General features: G+C 39.1%; 1 protein-coding gene across 5 annotated transcripts in view; it reads left to right on the plus strand.

Moving 5' to 3' along the window:
* The window catches only part of gabbr1b (gamma-aminobutyric acid (GABA) B receptor, 1b), a 211,805-nt gene that overhangs the window by 111,083 nt on the left and 77,228 nt on the right, over positions 1-23,494 (plus strand). For all 5 annotated transcript variants that reach the window (XM_088090062.1, XM_088090064.1, XM_088090063.1 and 2 more), the window contains 4 exons: positions 13,228-13,362; positions 17,609-17,779; positions 19,380-19,481; positions 21,100-21,165. In XM_088090062.1, the coding sequence (XP_087946188.1) occupies positions 13,228-13,362; positions 17,609-17,779; positions 19,380-19,481; positions 21,100-21,165 (474 nt within the window). The remainder of the gene's footprint in view (positions 1-13,227; positions 13,363-17,608; positions 17,780-19,379; positions 19,482-21,099; positions 21,166-23,494) is intronic.

A 23,494-nucleotide genomic window follows, 5' to 3' on the forward strand; every position in this document is an offset into this window, starting at 1 on the left:
ACTCATAAAACATGTTTTGGCCATGACTCAAATTCATATGCTCGAATCCCACAAATGCCCATTAGAGTATAATATATAATGAAGTTCTTATATTTTATATCCAAGAGGTCAGAGGTAAACTGTGACATCCTAATGTTCTGCAGAAGCACTTTTCTGTCCATTACTCAACATGATAATTCAGGGTCAGAAGGAGAGACTTTTGGTCTAATACTGATTTGGTGACACTAATCTGTAAACTGCTGATTGCAGAGCTCTTCTGAGCTGCCGGGGGAAGATGCGTGTGAAGCATCCATGTTTTCGCTGACATGGATATGAACTATAAGAGTAACTTGACTGGCAGTAATTCTAATTTTAGTTTGATCATTGTCACCCTGAACACCAAAGATGCACATCCAGGTGTTGGGTCGAAGGTTTAGACTGATCTGATTAGACTCTGATAAAACTTTTTAATATTGTATTCCTGTAATTTGTCAGTTTTAGGCACATAATTAAAGCAGAGTTAGGGAGGTTAGGTGGAGGCAATAAATGTCACTTTGGTTAGGTTTAGGTAAAGACACATGGTAAGGAAGTGCCTTAAAATGACCCAAAGTTCACAGGGTTCTGAATACATGTCTCTGGGGAAAAGTCCTAATTTTTAAACCCATCCACCATTCCAACATGCCTCTTTACAAGATTGCTCAGGGCTTCTTCTTTTTTTTTACTATCATTATTGCACTGGTCTCATTACCAAAATACATGGGATATGTACAAATTTGGATAAATCACTTTTCGTATGAAAACTTGTGAACAGTGTGTGAGAACAGCCTGCAACTCACATCAAAACTATCTGGATTAGTGTCACTACAGGCAAGAGGGAAAATCTTTATTCTTGATTTGGGATGCACTGTCCCTTTATTGTCAAAAATGTTTGTACAATATTTTTCTCAGACTCAACCTCAAACAAGTTACATTTAAAGCTATGCATTGCAACTATTGCCTTCCTTTGCTGAATGTATTTTAGAGTAATTGTTTATTTCAGTCTGGATCTTGTTCACCAACAACCTTTTTTCTAGTTCAGCATGTCCACTGCAGAAACCACTGAATCTACAAATGACATGACTGTTACATCAGTTAAAACAGTTTGCATCCTGAATGTCATGATGTTAATTTTAGGCTACCACATGGAAAAGTTTCCACCCTCACATATTTAGAAAAGGAATCCAAATCTAGATAGAGATCTCTCAGGTGTATACAACAGTGGCACAATGACATGTTTTACACACGCACAACTCTTACCCAACTACTGTCGACCTCTTTTCAGATTACAACTTTAAGCTAAAGTAGCAGACGCTGCTGAACAGGGCCCTGCACCTTCTTGTGCGTTGGGGTGCTTAGTTAGATGTACTTTCCTGTTGGGAATTTATAGAGTTTCCCAGGGAGGTCATTTTTCTGCAGGCTGACAAACAAGTTAGTGGCCCTGGTTCCCTCATCAAAAAAGCCTATAGGATTTTCAGTGGATTTTGAATCATTGCAGAAAATTGGCTCAGTGGTAAACAAACAATTATGATACTCAAACATTTTTTTCATGAAAATGATTGACACAAATTGAACACCATTTTCAGGATTTTTGAAGCCTAAATGTAATTGCCAGAAGTAAATATGCAAAAGCTAAGCATAAACAAACTGCACCATGGTCACGTAACAAAACGTCGCCAGCACTATGAGGCCATAAAGCCGTGCAGCTTGGTGGTATAACGATCTGTAGGTCCACTTTTTAGCAACTGTCGTTTTTAAAGAAGCGTTAAAGCTTCAGAGTTTGTGAGAGGGGCATTTACTCATGTATTTTATGTCACAGAATAAAACATTAAAGTCTCTTAAAGCAATACTTCACCGATTTTCAACCAGCTTTGTATCAATAAAAATGTGGGTAGCATGTGTGGATGAACTTTCCTGCATCCGCCTGTGCCTAGATATCCCTCCTCAGCTCCCAACAAATACTGCCAAATGACTTAATTAACGCTGGCTCTGCTCTTGAGGCTCAAACTACAGGCTGTACTTCTGCATAATCTTATTGCCCGCCAACCGCCACCAACTATGCCACCGCCTTCACTAATGCAAAGAGTTTGCAGCAGTTCAAGACCCCTCTTTCTGTCTCTTCAACACGGACCAAAATCGGATCAGTCAAACTAGGCAGTGCTGATCAAAAATAAATCAAGATTATGGAACTGCACTGCATTTTTCTATCCTAAAATGTTTTCAGAAACATATTATCAATGCCCTCTCACTGTGATGGTGACAGTTTGTGAACAGGAAGTGGGTGCCATACTGCTTTCTGCCCAGTGAAAATGGAGGCTGAGAAAACAGAGATCAAACAGTAAAACTAAGCAGTGCTGATCAAATATAAACCAAGATTCTATGACTGAGTTGCATAATTTTCACCACAGATGTTTTCAGAAACATGTTTTAACTCACCGTTTAACTATAAAACAAGATCCAGCCGGCTGCCTTTGTGTTGCACAAACCATTCCACATTGCCTCAGGCACATAGCACTCTGGTAGTTGTAGGCTTTCTGCCTTTCGAGCCAAAGCATCCTTTTTCTCTGTTTTATCTGCTCATGTTTCAAAAGTATTGTAGTATATATATTGTAAGTATGCCTTTTTGCTGCAGAGGCAGACGAGTGTAATATGAGGGCCTTCTTTTTATTAGTGAAATACTTATTTTTAAACTTGTGTTAACCACAAACCTTATTACAGGCGTCAAACCAAAAACCCATTAAAAAAACAAGAACAAAAACTCAATTTGGGGGGTTTTAGGACTCATTACTGGGGCACTCTAAAGCATTCAAAATGAGGTATTGGAAATTGTGTCCGCTGTGTGGTGCTAGAGAACAGGCACTAGTTACATGTCATGTTGCTGTACATTATGTTTAGAACCTGCCATGTGAATAGGATGCTCTTTGTCACATAAGGCAACAGTTTTCATGGCTCAGTAGCCAGCTGTAGGAAGATGCTATTCTGCTTTACGAATTTCTGACTGGTCGATTGTTTTTGCAGTCGGGGAAACAGTCATCAATGGGCACAACACCAGGAATATATGAGTCACTGAACTAATGGCAGATCAGGGCTCCACGGTTAGTTCTGAGCTGTCAGAGGAGCATGAGTCATGACAGCATAGTGTATGACAAACAAACTGTACAGGCAAAGAGGAGCAGCTGTCACAGGCTGGATCTAACCATCAGGGACATGATGGACATCCACACAGTGCATGGGCTCTAACTGGCCTGCATTCTGGCTGTGTTTAGAGTCCTGTTTGCAATACTGATTTAGATACGTCAGTGTCAAATAACATTTGTTTATGCAGTGTTTGACATAATTCAGGGTTAGGGTTGATTACATGTTGCGCTTCTTACCAGTGCACCCTGTGATTAGAAAGAATAATATGTATCAGGGATTATAGGAGGTTTATATTCTGTGTGACTGGTCAGTGCTCATGTTTGTTACTCCTCACCTGCAATTTGTCAAATAGATGTTTAAGCTTTATTAATGACTGTGAACTCCTCATGCAACACAATTTTCCTACTCTCTTTTTTATCTGTTGAAGCTTGGAAGCCCTGGCTTTCAGTCTCTAAACATCTGTGAGGAAGTGCAGTATGTACTGTGTGAGCAGACATGTTTATATCAGTCATTTCTAGTTGGTCACATACTTTTAGATTTTCTATTTTCAAATATTTTTCTACTAGATGATAATTATCTCATTCTTTCATTTAGCTTCTTCTCACCTGAGCCCCACCACACACTGCATGCCACACACACGCACGCACGCACGCACGCACGCGCGCGCACACACACACATGTACACTCACACAAGCTCCTTTTTCGCTGCCTGTTCAAAGCGGGAATATCATGCCTTTATGCTACTTCACCATTCTGTAAAAAAGGTACAATCAGGAAAGCGGGGGACAGAGTTGTCTCACCTTTAAGCCATGACAGGGCAGAGTGTAACGGTGTCTGCAAAAACAGGACAGCTGGCAGTATGAGACCATGGGCAGGATGGGTGTGACATTTTGACAGTGTGTTATGTATGCAGCCAACCGACATGTTCTCATCTCAAGTCTATGCCTGTTGCTGCTGTGCACTGGACTTCCATGTCTACTATTATGCTTTATGCGTACAATAACACCACAACCGGCTCTGTCCGGCCGTGTTCTCGCCTGACGCCGTCCAGCTGCATTTTATACGGATGCAAAAGGTGGCTTTTGGCGTTGCAATCTCATATCAAAAGCACTGACAAAGTGGCAGTATTTTGTAAGTTCTGAATGAAAATGGACTAGAATATTGCATCGTTATGTGGCCTCGCTGTTATGTACATAAGGTATGTGGGGATACAGTCATCTCATTTTTAATAAACAGAACAGCTAGCAGGACAGGACCATGTTCAGAACAGACGTTTTAACAGGGTGTCATGTGTATGACCCAGCATGGGAGATTTTACAACAGTAACCAAGACAACATAGTTAAAACAAACACAGATTTGGCTCCAAGGAAAAGGCAAGATCATGCACCTAAAGTGATTGCACAAACAGGAGCAGATGGCTGGATGATTGAAGCTTGTCTGTGTGAGAAAGCCATATTGAGTGCAGTTAGCCAAATGTAAGAGGTGCTGGCCGGAGCGCTCATCGATCACAGACCTCTACAGCACTCTGCCGCTCTGCCAGACCAGCTGCACATCACACTGAACATGCTCTGATGGATCTCCCGCTGATCGCGGTCCAGCACGGCAAGCTGCAATGCCCCAGAGGCCAAAAAAACAAACAAACAACAAACAAAACTGCGTCATCAGCTGGAAAACAGAGCAGAACATTTCTCAAGCTTTCTCTGGAGATGTGGCAATGATTTAAGATGATTGAATGTGTGTCCATGCCCTGCAGTGCTGGAAGTTGAAGGCAGATCCCAGAGGTTCGCAGTGGGATGAGGATGGGATGAGGATGGAGGGGGATATTGCAGCTACAGTATCTCATTTGAATGTGGTGGTGATTTCCCCTGAGTGACGGGGTTAATCAATGAGTCAGCTGCCAGGAGTGCAGCTCTGGATTACGGTGGGCTTGCTTTACAAACTAATCTATTTGATTCAGGACCGAAGTGGGCAGCTTTCTCCAAGCAGCTTGTTACTGAGCCTGTTGACTCAGTGTCAGTAGTTGAGCAGAGGAAATCTAGCTCATGCCTCAGCAGCCTCCTTTAACTTAGCACTGATGGATTTTAAAATCACTGACAGGATGCAGGCAGCTGGTTGCTAGGAAACAGCTTGGGTCCAAGTTTAAACCCTGACAGATACTGATGTTGGCAAACACCAGAGAACAAAATTATATCGAGTCCATTTAAAACGTTTACAGTTGTGAAAGGATGAGTTTTCTATGATGACAGTGAGATCACTGGTTGGTGCTTTAATCTGGAAACGTTAAATACGAGTGCTCGGGTTAGCACAGCAGCATTGACAGAAGTGTGTGACGAAGACCAAACCTAAAGCAATGCCCTATATATGCTTCTCGCCGTTTACACATCTGGTACCTATCAGTCACCAATATGTCAGGATCAGGACCCCAAAGATACTTATCCAAAATGTTGTGGCAGACTTTAGGGGCCCCTCTCCAAGAGGGGTACATGACATGATGTTCAGTCTACTCACGATTGTTACCATATGCCTAGCATGACCTACAAGGCCACTGACTTAACGATAGTCAGTTCAAGTCAAGTCAATTTTAATCATGGAGCGCATTATCACAAAACATGGTTTGCCTCAAAGGGCTTAACAGTGTACGACATCCCTCTGCCCTTAGACCCTCACATCACCCAAGGAAAAAACGGAAAAAGAACCCCTGTAATGGGGAAAAAAAAGGGAAGAAACCTCAGGAAGAGCGGTAGAGGACGATGAGGGATCCCTCTTCCAGGACGGACAGACGTGCAATAGATGTCGTAAATAACAAATGAAATACAATCATGGCAAAAGGAAAGAGAAAGAGAGAGGGGGAGAGAGGCACAGCAATAATAGAAACAGATGCATGTCATATTACAATAACAATAGGTGTGAAATTATTAAATGCACTCTATGATGATATTGTGGGTGTTGATAAGAGTCTCATGTGTATATTGACAGGGAGGTGTCCAAAGGCATGATCACGGCATCAGCGCAACCAGGACCAGATCACAATCAGGGCGAGCGGGGGGCACAGTATCAGTACAGCCACAACACGAGCACAACCAAAGGCAGGGTCACAGCGCCAGCACAGCTATCACCATGATCAGGCACCACCAGGGTTACGGCCAGGATCCGAGAAAGCTAGGAAAGAAGGTAGCAGGAATGCTCCCGAGAGGCAATGGGATTAGCGTAGTGCGGATCAACAGACCCAGGCTCCGTAATTGTGAGCCCCAGGTAGTGACAGTATTACACGGCTATCACAGATGTTAGGCTAAGCTAAACTTCTGAGGCTAAGCTAAGCTTGCAAACGGCTGTCACAGATATAAGGCTAAGCTTAGCAGTAAGGGTAATGCAGTAAACAGACGTGAATGATTTTCAAATGGAGGGAGCAAGAGAAGGAAAAAGGAGCTCAGTGTATCATAGAAAGTCCCCCAGCAGATTAAACCTATCTCAGCCTAACTAGGGTCTGGTCCAGGCAACCTGAGCCAGCCCTAATTATAAGCTTTATCAAAGAGGAAGGTCTTAAGTCTACCCTTAAAAGTGAAAATGGTGTCCGCTTCCCTGACCGAAACTGGAAGATGGTTCCATAGGAGAAGAGAATGGTAGCTGAAGGCTCTGGTTCCTAACCTACTTTGGAAACTTTGGGAACCACAAGTAACCCTGCATTTTCAGAGTGCAGTGATCTTGAGGGTTGGTAAGGAACTATGAGCTGCGACAGATAGGATGGAGCCTGACCACTCAGAGCTTTGTAAGTAAGGAGGAGGATTTTAAATAAAATCCTGGATTTCACAGGGAGTCAGTGCAAAGAAGCTAAAACAGGAGAAATATGATCCCTTTTATTGGTTCCCGTTTGAACACATGTTGCAGCGCTCTGCACCAGTTGGAGAGACCTAAGTGATTTGTTGGGGCAACCGAATAATAGTAGTAGTTACAGTAATCCAGCCTAGAGATGACAAATGCATGTACTAATTTTTCAGCATCTGTTTGGGACAGGATATGTCTAATTTTTGCGATGTTACGCAAGTGAAAGAAAGCCTTGAAGTTTGTTTTATATGGGAGGCAAAAGATAAATCTTGATCAAATAAAACTCTGAGGTTCCTTACAGTTGTACTAGAGACCAAGGTAATGCCATCTAGAGAAATTACATCATTAGAAAAGGAGCTTCTGAGGTGTTTAGGGCCAAGAATAATAACCTCAGTTTTGTCTGAATTCAACATCATGAGGTTATGGCTTATCCAGGCTTTTAAGTCCTGAAGACATGTTTGAAGTCTAGATAGCTGATCAGTTTCATTGATACATATAATTGTGTATCGTCAACATAACAATGGAAATTTGTGTTTTCTTATTATGTTGCCTAGAAGAAGCATGTATAAAGTAAAAAGGATTGGTCCAAGCACAGAACCCTGTGGCACTCCGAAGCAGACCTTAGTATGCACAAAGGATTGATCATTGATGTGAACAAATTGGGAAGGATCTGATAAGAAAGATTTAACCCAGGCTAGTGCTGTTCCTTTAAGGCCAATTAACTGTTCCAGTTTGTGCAGTAAGATTTGATGGTCAATGGTGTCAAATGCAGCACTGAGATCTAATATGATTAAAACAGAAGCCAGACCTGTATCAGAAGCAATCAATAAATCATTATTAAATTTTGCTAGTGCTGTCTCTGTACTATGATGAACTCTGAAACCTGACTGAAAGTCCTCAAATAGACTATTGTTCTCCAGAAAGTCACAGAGTTGATGAGCACCCACTCTCTCAAGGATTTTAGAAATAAAGGGGAGATTAGATATCGGTCTATAGTTAGCTAAAATCTCAGGATCGAGAGTGGGCTTCTTTACAAGAGGTTTAATGACAGCTACTTAAAAGGACTGTGGTATTTAGCCCGTCTAATAAAGAGTCTAATAGGGGCAAAACCTCCTTAAGTAGCCTAGTTGGGATGGGGTCTAGCAGGCAAGTTGATGGGTTAGATGCAAAATAATGTACATACATTGTGATGATAATCATAAACATAACTCTCTAGTAACTCTTTAGTAACTCTCTTCTTCCCTTAAAAAAAGAAATCCTAAATCTACTATTTCTTGTACTTTGCTTGACATTCCTTGCATTTTTTCCCCAGTGTTGTTAAAAGAAATCAAACCAAAATGGTTTGTAATTGTAATTTTACATTTTTTTTATCATATTAAAATGCAAAGAATATTGGTGTTAACAAAAACAATATAACATGGCACATTTCTCACTGACCTCGAGAATACTTGATGTGTCATAGACAGATGCTCATCAGAATGCAGCATGAGAAAAATGATGTCAGTCCCTGTTTCAAAGGGTTGATGCAGCAGCATTTTCAGCCCATTTCAAAATTTGAATTTGCCCCACAAAGGAAATGCAGATAGAGGGGTTATTTGATTAAAAAAATTTCTTCATAATTAATTTAATGCTCATTTCAGACTATTGAATGTGAATACAGTCTATATTCAAATCTCAGAGGACTTATTTTAGGGGCTTCATTACTTTGAATTGAAGGATTTCTTTTAATTTGAGGCTGTTAAAGGCACTTCCTCTTGCTCCCCTGTAAAATTACTTTTTAATTTTGCTGTTACTGTAATTATGATTGAAATGCTGAAGTTCATTCAAAAGGCACTCCAGTGTCATTGAAAAAGTGCTACTGCTTTGCTGAATCTGCTCTGTTAGATTCATTCAATAGTTTTTATGGTATCCTATATAATAACACGGGTTAACCCTATTTAAAGTCAAACTGAAATTGGAATTCTGAATGTCAATATTAATGATACAATGTTCTGCACATTTTGTTTCATTCTGTGTAAGCAGTTCCCCAGCAGCTGTTGAATGAATGCTTATACCTCATTCCTACCACAATTAGTAGTTGCATGCAGGTTTTTTAAACATGGGTAAACCTGCAAAGTGGCTGTATTCCCACTGCCACTGAACTCACCACTGGAGAAGGAGTCAGCTTTTCTGTCAGGTGGCCTATGAGTATGTGTGTGTGCGTTACTTAATAAGTCCCCCTTTCAAACTCGGTGCAGATGTGTTTGAATCTGTGTTTTAGCGCTGCTGAGGAGGAGATGGACAGTAATTAATGACGGTGCGTCATTGCATCTCGCCCGTTAAGGACCTGAAAATAACGCGTTCACCCGTTTTCACTGCAGAGTCATTTGACTCGGGTGTGAATGCAGATTGTACGCATTCCCATTGCATTAAAAAGCCAGATGTTAGCGGGTGTTAGCGGATTCTTTGTGCAGTGGGAATGAGGCTTTAGAGTCAGCGGAGAGTGGTGTTCACACTCTGAGCGACACAGCAGCAGGCTACAAGTCATTTTCAATAGAAGTCATGAGGGGGGTTTCCCAATACCTTGGCTACAACTGCTTACTGTGCCACTATCCCCAACAGAAAAACAGCAACGGGTCACAGAGAAACATCCTGAAACCAAAGCAGCAGGAAAACCAGTGATGGCTTCCTTACAAAACAAAAGGTTTTGTAAGTCTCAAACTGTGCTCTGCAGCTTAGCAGTCATCTCTCCTAGGTGACAGACCGTCCACCATCCCCTCCACCTCCTACTGACAGTCAGTCAGCTCATGTACTCAAACGTAACAAACCTGTGGTTTGCAGAAATGTACAATACCAGCATTTTCTTCTGGCAACTGGACTACATAGATGTTTCAAGTCCCAGATATGGTGCCTCAGTCACAGAAATGTAATCTGTTTTTTCACTTGTTTTTTCAATTTCATATAAGCAATACACATTTTCATAAATGCATTTTCTGTCCTGCTTCCTGTGATTTACAGTTACTTTCCCCACTTAACTCTGTATGCTCACAATTCAAACACATTGCCACTCTTTTCAATTACACTTTCTTTGATCAACACATAAACATTTTCATTCAATAAGCATTGTTTGTAATGACATTGCTTTTTTCTCTCACAGTATATCACATTATGCAGCTGGTTTGAACACTCTCTCTGGTGTGACGTGCCAAACCTGCACGACCCCTGTGTTTGGACAGTAGACGGGACTTAAATGTCACTAGCAGTAAATAATTAGCTTTTTAACTTCAGTCATTCATTTTTAACAATGTGTAAAAGTATATTTAAACACCACAAAGCACTTTAATGAGTAAACATTTAACAGAGTTGCGAGAGAAACTCTATCACTGTTAATTGTATTGTCTGGCCACACTAGCAGCTAAAACGAATTAACTTTGTTTACATTTATGCATGTGAAAATCACCACACTATCTTATGTGTGCCACATAAACAATATAGTATCGTGACTTTTGTGTCTTTGTTGAGAAACATTGAGGGTATCAGTAAAAGAACATTTTGATACACTTTCGTACAGTGAGGTGAAAAAATGAGTTGCTTGTAGCTCTGTGTACAATGCCACAAAACATTTAGCTTCGCTATGTGTACTTTACAGTTGAGTCTGCGTGCCATTTCACAAATCGTATTGACTTACATTGCACTTGCATGATGTAACAAAGTGTGCTCTGACTTCACTTTTATCACACAGATTTGCATCATCATGCCTCCTCATACAGAATCGGGAAAAACTTGTTTGATGCTGTTTCTTGTTAAGTTACTCGTGTCAACATGTGGAGAGTTTTCTGATATGTTCTTTGCTTTGAAGGTGGCCTGTGTGATGAAATCATACGATTCAATGACAAATGTTAATGACATGGTGACAAAAAAAGCCCAATCAAATTACCAACAGTGATCCGAACGAATGGCCAGCACGCCTTCACCATTATCATTTAAATGGCGTATTGATTTTTCATTGACTATAGGCTGTGAATGGAAAGCGAGGCGTGCTGCTGTGTGGATCAAGATAATGGGGCCTGACTGGTGGGTAAATGTTTTCCCAGCATTACACAGAGACACGCTGTCTCCAGACCACTCAAGGTCACCTTAGAACGTGCCTCACCTTGAAAATGTCTCTTTACAAAAGGTGCAAGATTATTAGAAAATACAATAAATTAATAATAAAGAAAAAAATATCCAATAAATGATATTTAGATTAGTAGAATTATATATTTAAATTATGTGACAGAACAAAAATGTATAGATATATATTTTTACATTTTTCATAATTTTTTAACAGCCATTTTCTTGGTTTTGGTTTCTGTTTTTACTTTTCTTTTTCTCTCATTTTTTTAGGTAATTGTCTTGTAACTTTTTACTTGTTTTCATATCAGAAATACATGTGTTGTTTGCAGCAGTTCTTTATTCATTTATAGTGGGGGAGGGGTTGCGTTGAGGATGGCTTCATCTAGCAGGCTTTAGGCCCGCCCAAAAAAACCCACAAAGCTGGCAAAAAACTTGTTATGGTTTTAGTTATAGTATATAACTAGACAGTTTTCTGACAAGACTGAACTAGAATTGAACCCAAATGCACGACACCAGGTTTCAAAAAGACAAAAACACTTTATTATTTCAGGCAGCAGTTAAGTCTTTATACAGGCAGAGGCAAAACTCAAAATCACTTTAAAAAGGAAAAGTAACAACAAAAATCTCTCAGAAGAGGAAACAAAGTATCGACAAAAAATCACTCAAATGAGGTGTATGAAAAAACTAGAGTCCAACAAAGTATCAAATAAAAATAGTTTTCAAACCTGAACAATGCGAATGAGCGAGTAACAACAAAAACTTCACTTTGGCATGAATATGGCGCTGGTTCACTGGCAGACGAGACAAGACGAACTGGCACAGGACAAAGGGAGACGCGGACTATATATACAAAAGGTAAGGGGAAACAGGTGGAGACAATCAAGGCGGGGCTGACAATCACACTGGCGGGAAAACACACAAAGGGAAGAAGGAGGTGACCTGAAACGAGAGGCGAGTTAGGATTTCAAAATAAAACAGGAAATCACAAGACAACATAGACACAAGACAAAAAACAACTTAACACAATTTCCTTGACATGACAGTTTTCAGTCTTTTCAAATGTTTTTAACAAGTATTTTCTCACAATTGTAATGCATTTAGTGAAAAATCACTGATTTTGCTTTACCTGGGCTGCATAATAGGGCTTTAAAAAAATATCACAACATTTTTAGGCTATATTGTGATACACAACATGTATCTCAATATAATTTAAATCTCCTCCAAACAACTACTAAAATACAAAATTATTAAATGAAGCACTGTTACAAATAAAGTAGCCACTGACTAAAATAAAGTTGGATAGATTCTGTTAATAAAGTTTAATAAAATACTGCTATAATGTGAAATAAAGACAAGTATAAAGTTAAATAAAGTACTTTTATAGTAAAGTTAAATAAAGTATTGTTATGGACATTGTTATGAGTGGAACTCATGGAGCCTTTAATTTGAAGGACCAGGCTTATCTCGGGCCAAAAGTGTTGATGTTTTTGCTGTGGACTTGATGCTGCCAGTCAACAATTAGATGTTAGCAGAAAGTTAAACTGTAATGACAGTATGATGATTCATCCACTGCTCTCCTGTTCATAGATTGCAAAGATTTCCAATTTGTTTTGGTGCTCATTGCTTGCAAAATGTGATTAAATAGTTGCAATCAGGGCTCTGCAAAATCCCTGCTTTTTATGTTTGTGTGTCTGTGAGAGGCAGAGAGCAGTAGGAGAGAGAGAGGGAAAAATGAAATGCCGAAGCGTCTCATGTGGTGGCTAAAATAATTTTATTTATCGCATGTGGAACAAGCTGTGATACATTCAGTTTATTTGTATATTCATCCACCCCTAGTTCTGTGTCTGACTTTATATCCAAACCATGTCGAAGGGACAGAGGTGGCCCCTCTTATGGTCGTGAGCTCCTCCAGGTTCTGAGCGGGCCTTTTTTAAATGTCAGATGATATATATTGTCATATCATAGAGCTCTAACCTGGTTTTTAAATTGTTTTTACACTGTCAAACCTGCTGTCATGCTGCATATTCCACATACCTGTTCACACAGGCTACAGGTCATTTATCTCATACTGTCAAAGCTAAACTGCAATCCCTCTGAAGGATGTAGTGTGTTTGTCATACTGACTGTCCTGCTGTCCTGTGTGTGTGTTTCCACAGTGTGATCCAGGTGAAGCCACCAAGCTGTTGTATGACCTTCTGTACACGGAGCCCATTAAAATCGTGCTGATGCCGGGCTGCAGCTCTGTGTCCACGCTGGTGGCTGAGGCCGCTCGCATGTGGAACCTCATCGTGGTAAGAACTTTCACTTCCTTGTATGCAGATCTTCAAAACAAACTTCTTATATTCCACTAAATGTGTTTCCACAGCATAACACAAGGACAAATCAAAATGTTGCCTTGGCTGGGTCGCTCTTTCCAGGAAAGAATCCTCTGGTAGAAAGAAAGTCATGGATTTGTATTTCTGGTCCACAGGGGATAAAACATGCTGCCCACAGTGTTTAGCTGATAAGTGATATGTGGGTATTGTTGTGTGAAAATACCACAAAGAGCACTTTGGCCAAAACGGTTGACCTGTAGACAGAAAACTGAGTTATGTCACAGTCAGATTAGAGGAACACACATGGATTTGTTGGTCACAGTTGTGATACTGATTCATTCATCAAAGATTAACAGGACGCCATGTTTACACTCAGTGTTTCTGTCCATGAGGCATTAAGCAAGAGATGTGCCATATCATATTGTTTTTGATAACACCAATATTCTTTACATTTGGATTTGATAAAAACTTCATATTACAGTTTTAATGATGGGCAATGAACAAAAATTAGTAAGAAGCTACAAGAACATTGCCCTGGAAAAAAAGTAAAAAAAACCAAAAAAAAAACACCAACAAACAAAACAAAAACAAATGGCAAGGCAAGTTTATTGCCTTACCTTAGAAATAGATGAAAAACAATACATTAGGAAAACCAAAATTACATTAAAAAGAGAAACAAAACATCCCCTCAAAAAGTTCTGAAAATTGAAAAAAATGTTACATTTTTTTCTGAAACAGAATTAAAAATATAATTATAACAATTATGAATATATACATATTTTATAATAATAATAAGTTGTTTTTTTAAAATATAAAATTCCGCCCTTCTTTAAAACTCATTTTCATCGCATTTTCTTGTTACCTTTACCAATTCTTTGCAATATGTTAAAACATTGTTTGCAGTATTGCTCATTGCCTGTCCCCCCATGTTTATGAAAAAAATCAAACCCGTGTTCTCAGATCTTTAGCAGTCAAACAGCTTGTGAAAGTCACAAGAAAACTGATCACTCCAGGTTTAAAGGGTTAATGTATTCACATCATGACTACACAGAGCTGCAATGCACATTGGTGAAAGCGAAGGTTGTTCCAGGTTTGCATCATAGAGTCTGCATGAAGCTGAAGTCACTTTAAAGTGGAATATTGATCAGTTGAAGTCGTCAGTCACAGCAGTTTTCTTGTGCTGCGTTCAGACGTCTTTCACAAGTATTTAAACCTTTGAAGCCTCAGAACATTGACACAATTCCTTTTAAAAACATGGGAAAAAAGGCAATTAGTAACTTGACAAGAAATGTTCTGCAAATTGCAAGATTTGAAGATTTAAAAGCTTACTTTTAAATGAGATTGGGAAAAGGGGCCAAAAAACTCAATTTTTTAACATATTTACATACTTTAAATTAGATGACAGAATTATTATTAATTTTAAGAAACTTTTCCAGGTTCCAGGTCCGTTACTTTGCATCATTTGTTTGCCAATAGTGGGGACAGATCCGCCTTTGACAGAGCTGTCACCTTGATAAACTGACAAATGCATGGATTTATTTGTGTTTATGTTGTGAAGGAAAGCTCAGTGTAACGTCTGTGGGGACAGAGGAACAGAAGCTGCTGAGGAAACAGAATGATTTTTGAATGCAGATAAGGACTTATCATCTCCCTGCTGTTCATTCTGAAGAGTTAACCATATTATCTCAGACCTCGAAACAATGGCAAGAAATGGGAAAAGCAAAGACGTTTTTCCACAAGATGCGACAGCTATAGTTTAATTATTTTTACGCTTTCAAGCTGTAGCTGGGGCTGGGATGGTCACACTTGTTATAGTGATTTCTCCAATAAAGCAGGTCTTATTTAAAATAAATAAAATTAATTAATTAAGAAATAAATAGTTATAGTACATATATTCATTGATTGTCAGTAACCGCTTGTCCTCGCAAGGGTTGTGGGGGGCTGGACCCTGTCCTAGCTGTCATTGGGTAAGAGGTGGGGTACGTCCTGGACAGGTCACCAGACTATCACAGGGCTGACACAAAGAGACAGACAACCTTTCACGCTCGCATTCACACCTACAGGCAGTTTAGAGTCACCAATTAACCTGACCTGCATGTCTTTGGAATTTGGGAGGCAGCTGGAGAACCTGGAGAGAGCCCACGCAGGCATAAGGAGAACATGCAAACTCCGCACAGAAGAGCCCCGCCCACGGTCTGAACCTCATACCAACCCGGATATAAAAGATAAATGATAAATCATTGTGTTACTGACTCAAACACTAACCTGAATGTTGGAAAAGGCTTTCAGACACTTTTGGATGATCAGACAAACACTTTGTCAAACATTCTGAGATCCTTAGTTATAATAATCCCTCTGAAACCTGAGCAAACTGACTTGAATTTTTTTTTAAATATTGAAAGAAACCGATGAGTAACTTAACAAGAAATGGCATCAAAAAGTAGGAAGAAATTAATTTAAATAAATTACAAGAAAATGACCTGAAAATAAGCAAAAAAAAAAGGTAAGAGGGTATAAGAGGGTAAAATAGGGGTATAATAACTAAAATAGACAATATGATGACCCTAAAAAATGAAAAATACATAAATATTTTTTTTCCTGAAACATAATTTTTAATATATATATAAGAACAATACATACACTTTTCTAGACATGTTTTCCTTTTTTGGATAATATCTAATATTCTCCCCACTGTTTATTTTCCAGTCGTCTTCTTGTCACCTTTATGAGTTTTTGGTGTTTTTTTCCAGACATTTTTTTTTCCTTTTTCCTGTTTTCAAAAGGAATCAAACCAATTGTCTCAGGTTCCATGGGCTGAAATGCTTGTGAAAGGTGTCTGGATGTGGAAAAACAAAACTGAGGGGTTAAAACCACGACTTGCAGTTTGAAAGCTGGACTAAAAAATAAAGGCACCTGTTAAAAGGAATATAATTGTTCTCTATTTACCGACGTTAAAGTATTGAAACTGAGATGTTAGGAAATTTTGGCAGAGAGCTTGTTATGAAATGGAATACTTCTTCAATGTAACATCCAACAGAAACGCCACTCAAGTCAGCTTTATTCATATAGCCCAACATCTCAGATCACAAATATGCCTCAAGGGGCTTTGCAATCTGTGGAGCGAAAGACACAGACAAGTTAAGCTGTCTGCAGGTCATGATCCTGACAGAGCAATATCACTGAGCTGAGAGTGAGAGCAAGTACAGTATTAATGCCATTCAACTCTTTGGGGAATGCTAGGAAAGTGCTCTCACACTAAAAAAGTTTCAGATGTGTTCCTTCATTTTTAATATGTGCTGCTATTTCTGTTAGAAAGAGCTTTTCGTGCAGTTCCAACAATAAGACTGTGACCCATATTTCTTTGTCATTGTCCACTTTATAATGTAAAACTAAAGGCAATCTGCAGGTGGATTGTGAAAAACAGTTAACCCCTTCAGATCCACTGTCCATTCCCATGGACTTAACTTTTCTAGGGTGTCTAGGTCTATGATAACTGTACAACATCGGCACGGCACACACATCCGCTAAGACTCAACTTGAACAGATTTTGATGGTCAAACTCAAAGTCACTGTAACTCAGTCCGTCTCATTCTTGTGAAGGCAATATCTCAAAGCTTTTCAGGAACTGCCTCCAATTTGGCACGAATGTTCACTCAAAACAAGCTGATTAGAATTTGATGGTCAAAGGTCAAGGTCACTGACATCACAGAACATGTTTTTGGCCAACACTCAATAATTCATATGCTAATTATGCCAAAATTTCCCATAAATGTCTATTAGGATAAAATGATTATAAATTATAATTATATTATAAATATTTAAATGCAGACCAACTTTCTGCAAAAACTTGTTTTTTGGCCATCACTCGATGCCATGCCTCGGGATCAGAAGGGGAGACATTTGGTCAGATACTTTTGGTCACACTAATCTTTAAACTCTCATCTTGAAACTATACTGTTTGTATAGATTTTAAATATGTTGATAAATGCAGCTTTAAGTTTGTGGGCCCAGCAGTGACATTTGGTTGAAGTACACTGAACACTAGCTATTATTCAGAGGACTCCTTTGTAAAAAATGTTAATATTTTTAGCTCCTCTTTTTTAACATTAGCTGCTACCTATTTTGATGTTTTCTGTTCTCTTTTGTCATCATTTTGCAGCAGTTTAAGTCATCAGGAGATCACTAGCTTTAACGTGTTTGTTTCTGTCACCCTTTGTCTCAGTTGTCGTATGGCTCCAGCTCTCCAGCTCTGTCCAACCGCCAGCGTTTTCCCACCTTTTTCCGCACTCATCCGTCTGCCACGCTGCACAACCCCACCCGAGTGCAGCTCTTTCAGAAGTGGAAATGGACCAAGATTGCCACCATTCAGCAAACAACAGAAGTTTTTACATCAGTGAGTCATGCATTTAGCTGGGAGTGTTTAAAAGATGTACAGAGAACTAAATAATAACATACTGTCCATTGTGATTTAAAGGTTTCACAGGTTTTGTTGCACAACCTCCAGTATGCAAAATTTCAGTGATTACATGATGAACTCTGAATCTGTAAACTGACCTTCCCCTAAACCCTTATGGAAGCATATGCTGATCAGGAATAAAATAAAAAAAACAAATCTGAAAATAAAAATGCATGAACACAATTTGCATTTTAATTTTCATCTGTGGGAATGCATATGCTTTGACATTATTAAAACAAGAAAGAACAGGACATTTGCTTTTAATATTCAAAAAAGTGCCCCACTAAACAAATTTTTTGGAATATGGCTACATTATTTGATTAATAAATGTTAAAATATATAATATAAACATTTAAAATTCCATGATCTAATTTGTATTTTAATTTTCATCTCAAAGTATGCACATTGTTTGACATAATTAATATTAAGAAGAAAAAGACATTTGATTTTTAATTTTTACAAAATGCTCCACTATATAGTTCTCATAATTTAAAAAATTTGAAAGGGGAAATGCATGAACGGGAAATACATTTTTATTTTTCCAAATAAACATGCATTGTTTGACTCAAAAATAATCTGAAAATGTAATTATATCATTTGCATGTTAATTTCATCTTTGTACATTCTATGACTAAACTCAATAGAAACAAAATGACAAAATAAATAAAACTCACCCAAACCATCTTGGTTACTCTTGTTAGTAATCTAGTTAGTAAATTCACTGTTCCAATAATCAGCAGCTCTGGTTTGCTCCAAACAAATCCTTATTTCACCAAGTTAAATGTAAAAAATATGTTATTCCCGGTGGTCTCTCTCTGCCTGCTGGCCGCCGGCTGTTTACATTCCTGTAACTTCTCCCTCCACCAACAGGTGTCGCTGTCTTTCAGCTCAGCTGCTTGTAAAGCCGTAGATACCTAAGACTGAGCTCTAGTGGAGCATGCTGTGCATTACATACAAGAGTTTAACAAAAAGATGAGCGCCTGTATTTATGATGGTATTGAAAAACATACCTTCAGGATTTCTAAATACCCTGGTGTACCATAATATCATGATACCACCCAAGCCTACTGTCAAGCTTTGGATTTTCATTCATGTTGAATGGTGTGCAAGAGAGATACTCATTTAAAGATTTTATCATCTTATCTTGTGTTTAGTTTTAAAGCATTATTGGGGTTCTTTGTTTCCTCGGATTTTGCTCCAGAAGTATTTGTTCATTTATCTCATTTCCCATTTCTCTCCCCCCATCATCAATCACATCTACTCTCCCTTGATTGGTTTCTCTCTGCCTCTCTCCTGTCACCTGCTGTTTTATCTGTTGGTATCATCACCCACGCACCCAACATCATCTTTATAAGCCACCAACTCATCTTCCCCCTCACTACTTTACTCTGACTTCAATTGCTGTTTACTGTTCTTCAAATTTCTTTTTGCGACCTACCATTCCATTATCTCCCACACCTATTTTGGTTGCTGTCTCTCTCGTTCTGTCATCCTCTGCACGCTCATTATTGTGTGTGTGTCTATCTGTGTTCGACAGACTCTGGATGATCTGGAGGAGAGGGTGAAGGAGGCAGGAATTGAAATCAGCGTTCGTCAGAGCTTCCTCACCGACCCTGCTGTGGCTGTTAAAAACCTCAAGGTGCCAGATTTTCCTCCTTCCTTCTTTCACATAGCAGGCAGCCGAACACCAATCAGTCAGGCCTTGTCTGGCCCTTTCACCACAGGGAGCTACAGGATACTTGGCAACAATAGCCGAGAAATTACAAGAGCAGTATCCTGCCCAGAATATGGAGTCATTCAGTAAGATTCTTCATCTCTGTAGCTCCAGCTGCCCAGTGGCCCAAACGGTGGTCAAATCTGGGCAACATGCTGAAGCCAACAGTGAAGAGCTCAGATACAGCACCGCTAACGATGACCAAAAATATATCAGTCTTTATAGGCATTAGCTCAGGAAGTGACAGCTTTGCTCTTGGTTTACAAATTCATTTTTGTTTTCCCACAAAACCTTCTGGTCTCAAAATGTGCTGTATCTTACTCTTTGTTTGCCTGACAGAACATCTGTCGCTCATCCACATACCAGATGGAGTTTGTGTAGCTGGTTGTCACATAACTTTTTGTCACATTTTAAGGACTCATTGTCCATGATGGCCCTCAAGTTAAGCTTGAAAATTAATTCCTGACCCAAAAAATAATTGACAAAACAAGTAAAAATAGGTATAGGGGCTTTAAGTTGCTTAAAAATGACCTGTCAAGTTATTCTTTAACAGTTATGGGGGGAATTAAGAAAAAAAGATCATTAAAGGGGAATTCAGATTTCACTCACCTAATGAACAGAATAGTTTGATTTCCCCAGACATCCAAGACAACTTAATTGACCAGCGAGAATACAATATAAAGTACCGTTCTTGCAATTGCAGTCTTTAACATGTCAGTATGTCATGAAACAGCACACAACACTTTCTCATCTCAAGTCATAACATTTTGCTGTGTTGCAGTGGACTTCTGCATCTAAATATTACGCTCTAGGTGTCTTTCTGAGTCTGCTATTGACATTGCAGAGTGCTGCTACCCTGATGTCAACACAAGCACATGGTGGGGTTTTGTTGCATGTGTTTGTGTTGAGACAACACAAACACATGACAGCAAATGTCAGGACGTCAACAAAGCATATGATTACATTTATACGACAAGGGCATGTTTAATTAGGATTAGGGGAAGGAGGCACATGGTAAGGTGTAGAGTTCAGTGTCTGTACAGTTCTTTATTTTTAAGCAGTAACTCCCAGAGGCAAAGCTGGGGCTGTTGGATTCTTTAGATATTTCAATTTTTTTTTATTTGAGTATGAGTCTGATTTAGGGTTTTAGTAAAATGTCAGCTCAAGGGTTTTAATGAGGGGAGGGATACTGAGCCTCTATCTCAGCTCTGCACCTTTCTTCCATCTTCCCTCCACCTGTGTCAGTCTGAATTGCCTCCTTCATGGCACATGCACATGCACACACACACACACACACACACCCAACACACTTTACAATGACCTTGCCCAGCATGCCGGCCTAGTTTTGGTGTGCAAGATTAATTGGACAGAAACCATGGTAACAGCATGAATCTAAGCGAGTGCAGAGGAAGTGGACTGCTGTGTGGTGCAGGAGCTGGGACCAGGGTTGGCTTTGGTCTTTCCATCCACTGCAGGGCCTGTAACTTGTGTTTTTCATCTTCAGCCTGTGTGTGACATTGTCCTTCTCTTTTGCCTTTCCAAGCGCCAAGATGCCAGAATTATTGTCGGCCTGTTCTATGAGACGGAGGCCAGGAAAGTCTTCTGTGAGGTAATGTGTTTTCCTGTTCACATTTATCTCAGCTAACATGAATTTTAAATATCAAAGACGTGTTACAAAGTGCTGAAATGCAGGGTGCTTAAAAGGAAGTGTTTTTGGGTTTCAGTGCTTAAGTTTTGTTTCCCCTCACAATAAACCCAGTGTGTAGATTCTCCATCCAGACTGTGATTTATTTACTTGTTGGTTGGTTTAAATTAGATTAGATTTGAGTTTTATTTTGAACACGCTTAAAACAAGTTAAACAAAATTTAAAAAATAAAAATTAAATTTATAAAAAACAATGTCATGTGAATGTCAAAGCATAGGAACAAGGAAGTACTTATCAAATCCTACGCCCCTTAAAAAAAAAAAAAAAATCTGATATACTTAATATCAAACATGAATATTCCAACCCGGTGTTCCCTGTACACATCTTGATCAAGTCAATCAAATAAAATAAAACATTCTAAATGAAAGAAGAACTGATTGACTGACTGTGCATTGCTGTGCCAGTGCATGCATATTTTCATTGCTCCATACAGTAACTAAACGAGATGAGATAATCTTTTATTATTACATTTCTGATATGAAGTGTTGTTTTAAAATGTTCTTGTCAATCAGTGTGCCATATCAGCATAATGTCAATCCCTCACTCCTCAAACTGATCCATAAAAACCACTCCAAAAACCAGTCAATCCACAGCAAACTTACCATGACTGCAAATGTGGTTTGTCATTCAGATCAGCGCTGTGTGTTAGTGTGTGTGTGTGTGCGCGCATTGCATTGTATCATTCTGTGTTTCCTTTCTAAATTCTGAGATTTTTTAAAGATCTGTAACCGCAGCGCAGGCAGAACTACAAAAGCCCCAAGGGGCAAGTGAAATTTTTTTTCTGATGATCCTTTTTCTAAGTTCAAAAAAAAATTGGGGAGAATTTTTTTCTTTCACCCGATCTGACACATGAAAAAAGAATTGCGATTTTTTTTTTTTTTTTTACGTTACGTTAGGTTTTTTTTCCCCATGTGTGGAACCCAGTGAATTTTTTTTTTCCAGGAGGAAAATAAGGGCTCAACAGTGTTTCTTTTTGTAATACTCATTTTGACCACAAGAGGCTGAAGCACACAGCCAGGGGACTTTTCATTTCTCTCTGCACTCTACATACAACATGCATCTCTTATTCAAATTCTGATGTATGAGCACTTTCATGTTACATAAAAGGTTATAGTCATAGTGGTCATTGTGTTTTCTCATGTTTTATCTTCAAAATGCAAAATGTAAAATCTAATATCAAGAGTAGTAGTTACCAGCAGCCTCCAGCAGGGGGAGCATTCAACTGTTGTTCTACATTCCTCATAATAAGGGTTTATGGTAACCTCTGCTTTACGTCAATGTGTACTTCTGCTCAGGACACTATTTGTAATACTTTGTGTTTGCGTATTGTCAGTGGGACATTTGCACATAATGATGGTTGTTGGAGAAAACATCGAATCCATTCAAATATCATTATCATTATGACAAAAGCTGAAGGTATTTCAAATGACACAGATAAAATAAGAAAAACAATATAAAGGCCCTGACACACCAAGCAGACAGTCAGCCGTCTGTCAAAGTTGGGCTGTTAGTGAGCGCCCACAGCCCTCGTTGCTGCAGTGTGTCACATATTGTTGACCCTAGTAGATCCTTGTAGACCCTTGTCATATATCTTTCCGCATTTCAGCGGTAAAGCTTGTCATGAGTGAATATGGGCCAGTCAGCTCAGTGCACAAGAAGAGAAATAGAGGCGAGGAAAGTAAACAAATGGCTAAAATTAAGAAAGAGTGAGGCTGTACCACACTTGTTATATCAGAGTTTTTTCTTTAGCCACTGTGCTATTTAGCAGAAACATTTCCTGATAGTTCGTGTTGTTGGTAAATATGCTATGTTCTTTCAACACTGGATTGTATCATTAATGTGCTAACTGGCTAACTAGCGTCAAGACGGTCTTCCGGTTTCCTTTTTAGAATAATGATTACAGACAACCGCTTTATGCTAGTATTGAGGAGTATTTCCTTTCATGCAGGTGCAGAATGTACCTGCTGGTTGACTGTTGGGATTTGTTCAGTTCAGTTTTAGTGGTGTGTTCATGTGCAATTTTATGGTGGAGACACAGCAACGAGAGGTGACACAGCAAGGGGCTTTCTTTGCCACAAGTTGTCTTATGTCTGTTTGTCGTGTCTGGACCTTGACATGCATGTTATTTATTGGACCAGAGAAGAAGCACTGAGATCTTCACCTTTGCCCTCTCTTTTCTTTGTTGTAAATGTATCAGATGTGATTGTCTTTGTTCTTTTTTCCTGTAGCTGC

Source organism: Plectropomus leopardus, chromosome 17, assembly GCF_026936395.1.
Source record: "Plectropomus leopardus strain MGB_pleo_1.0 chromosome 17, ASM2693639v1, whole genome shotgun sequence".
Classification (NCBI taxonomy): Eukaryota; Metazoa; Chordata; class Actinopteri; order Perciformes; family Serranidae; genus Plectropomus; species Plectropomus leopardus.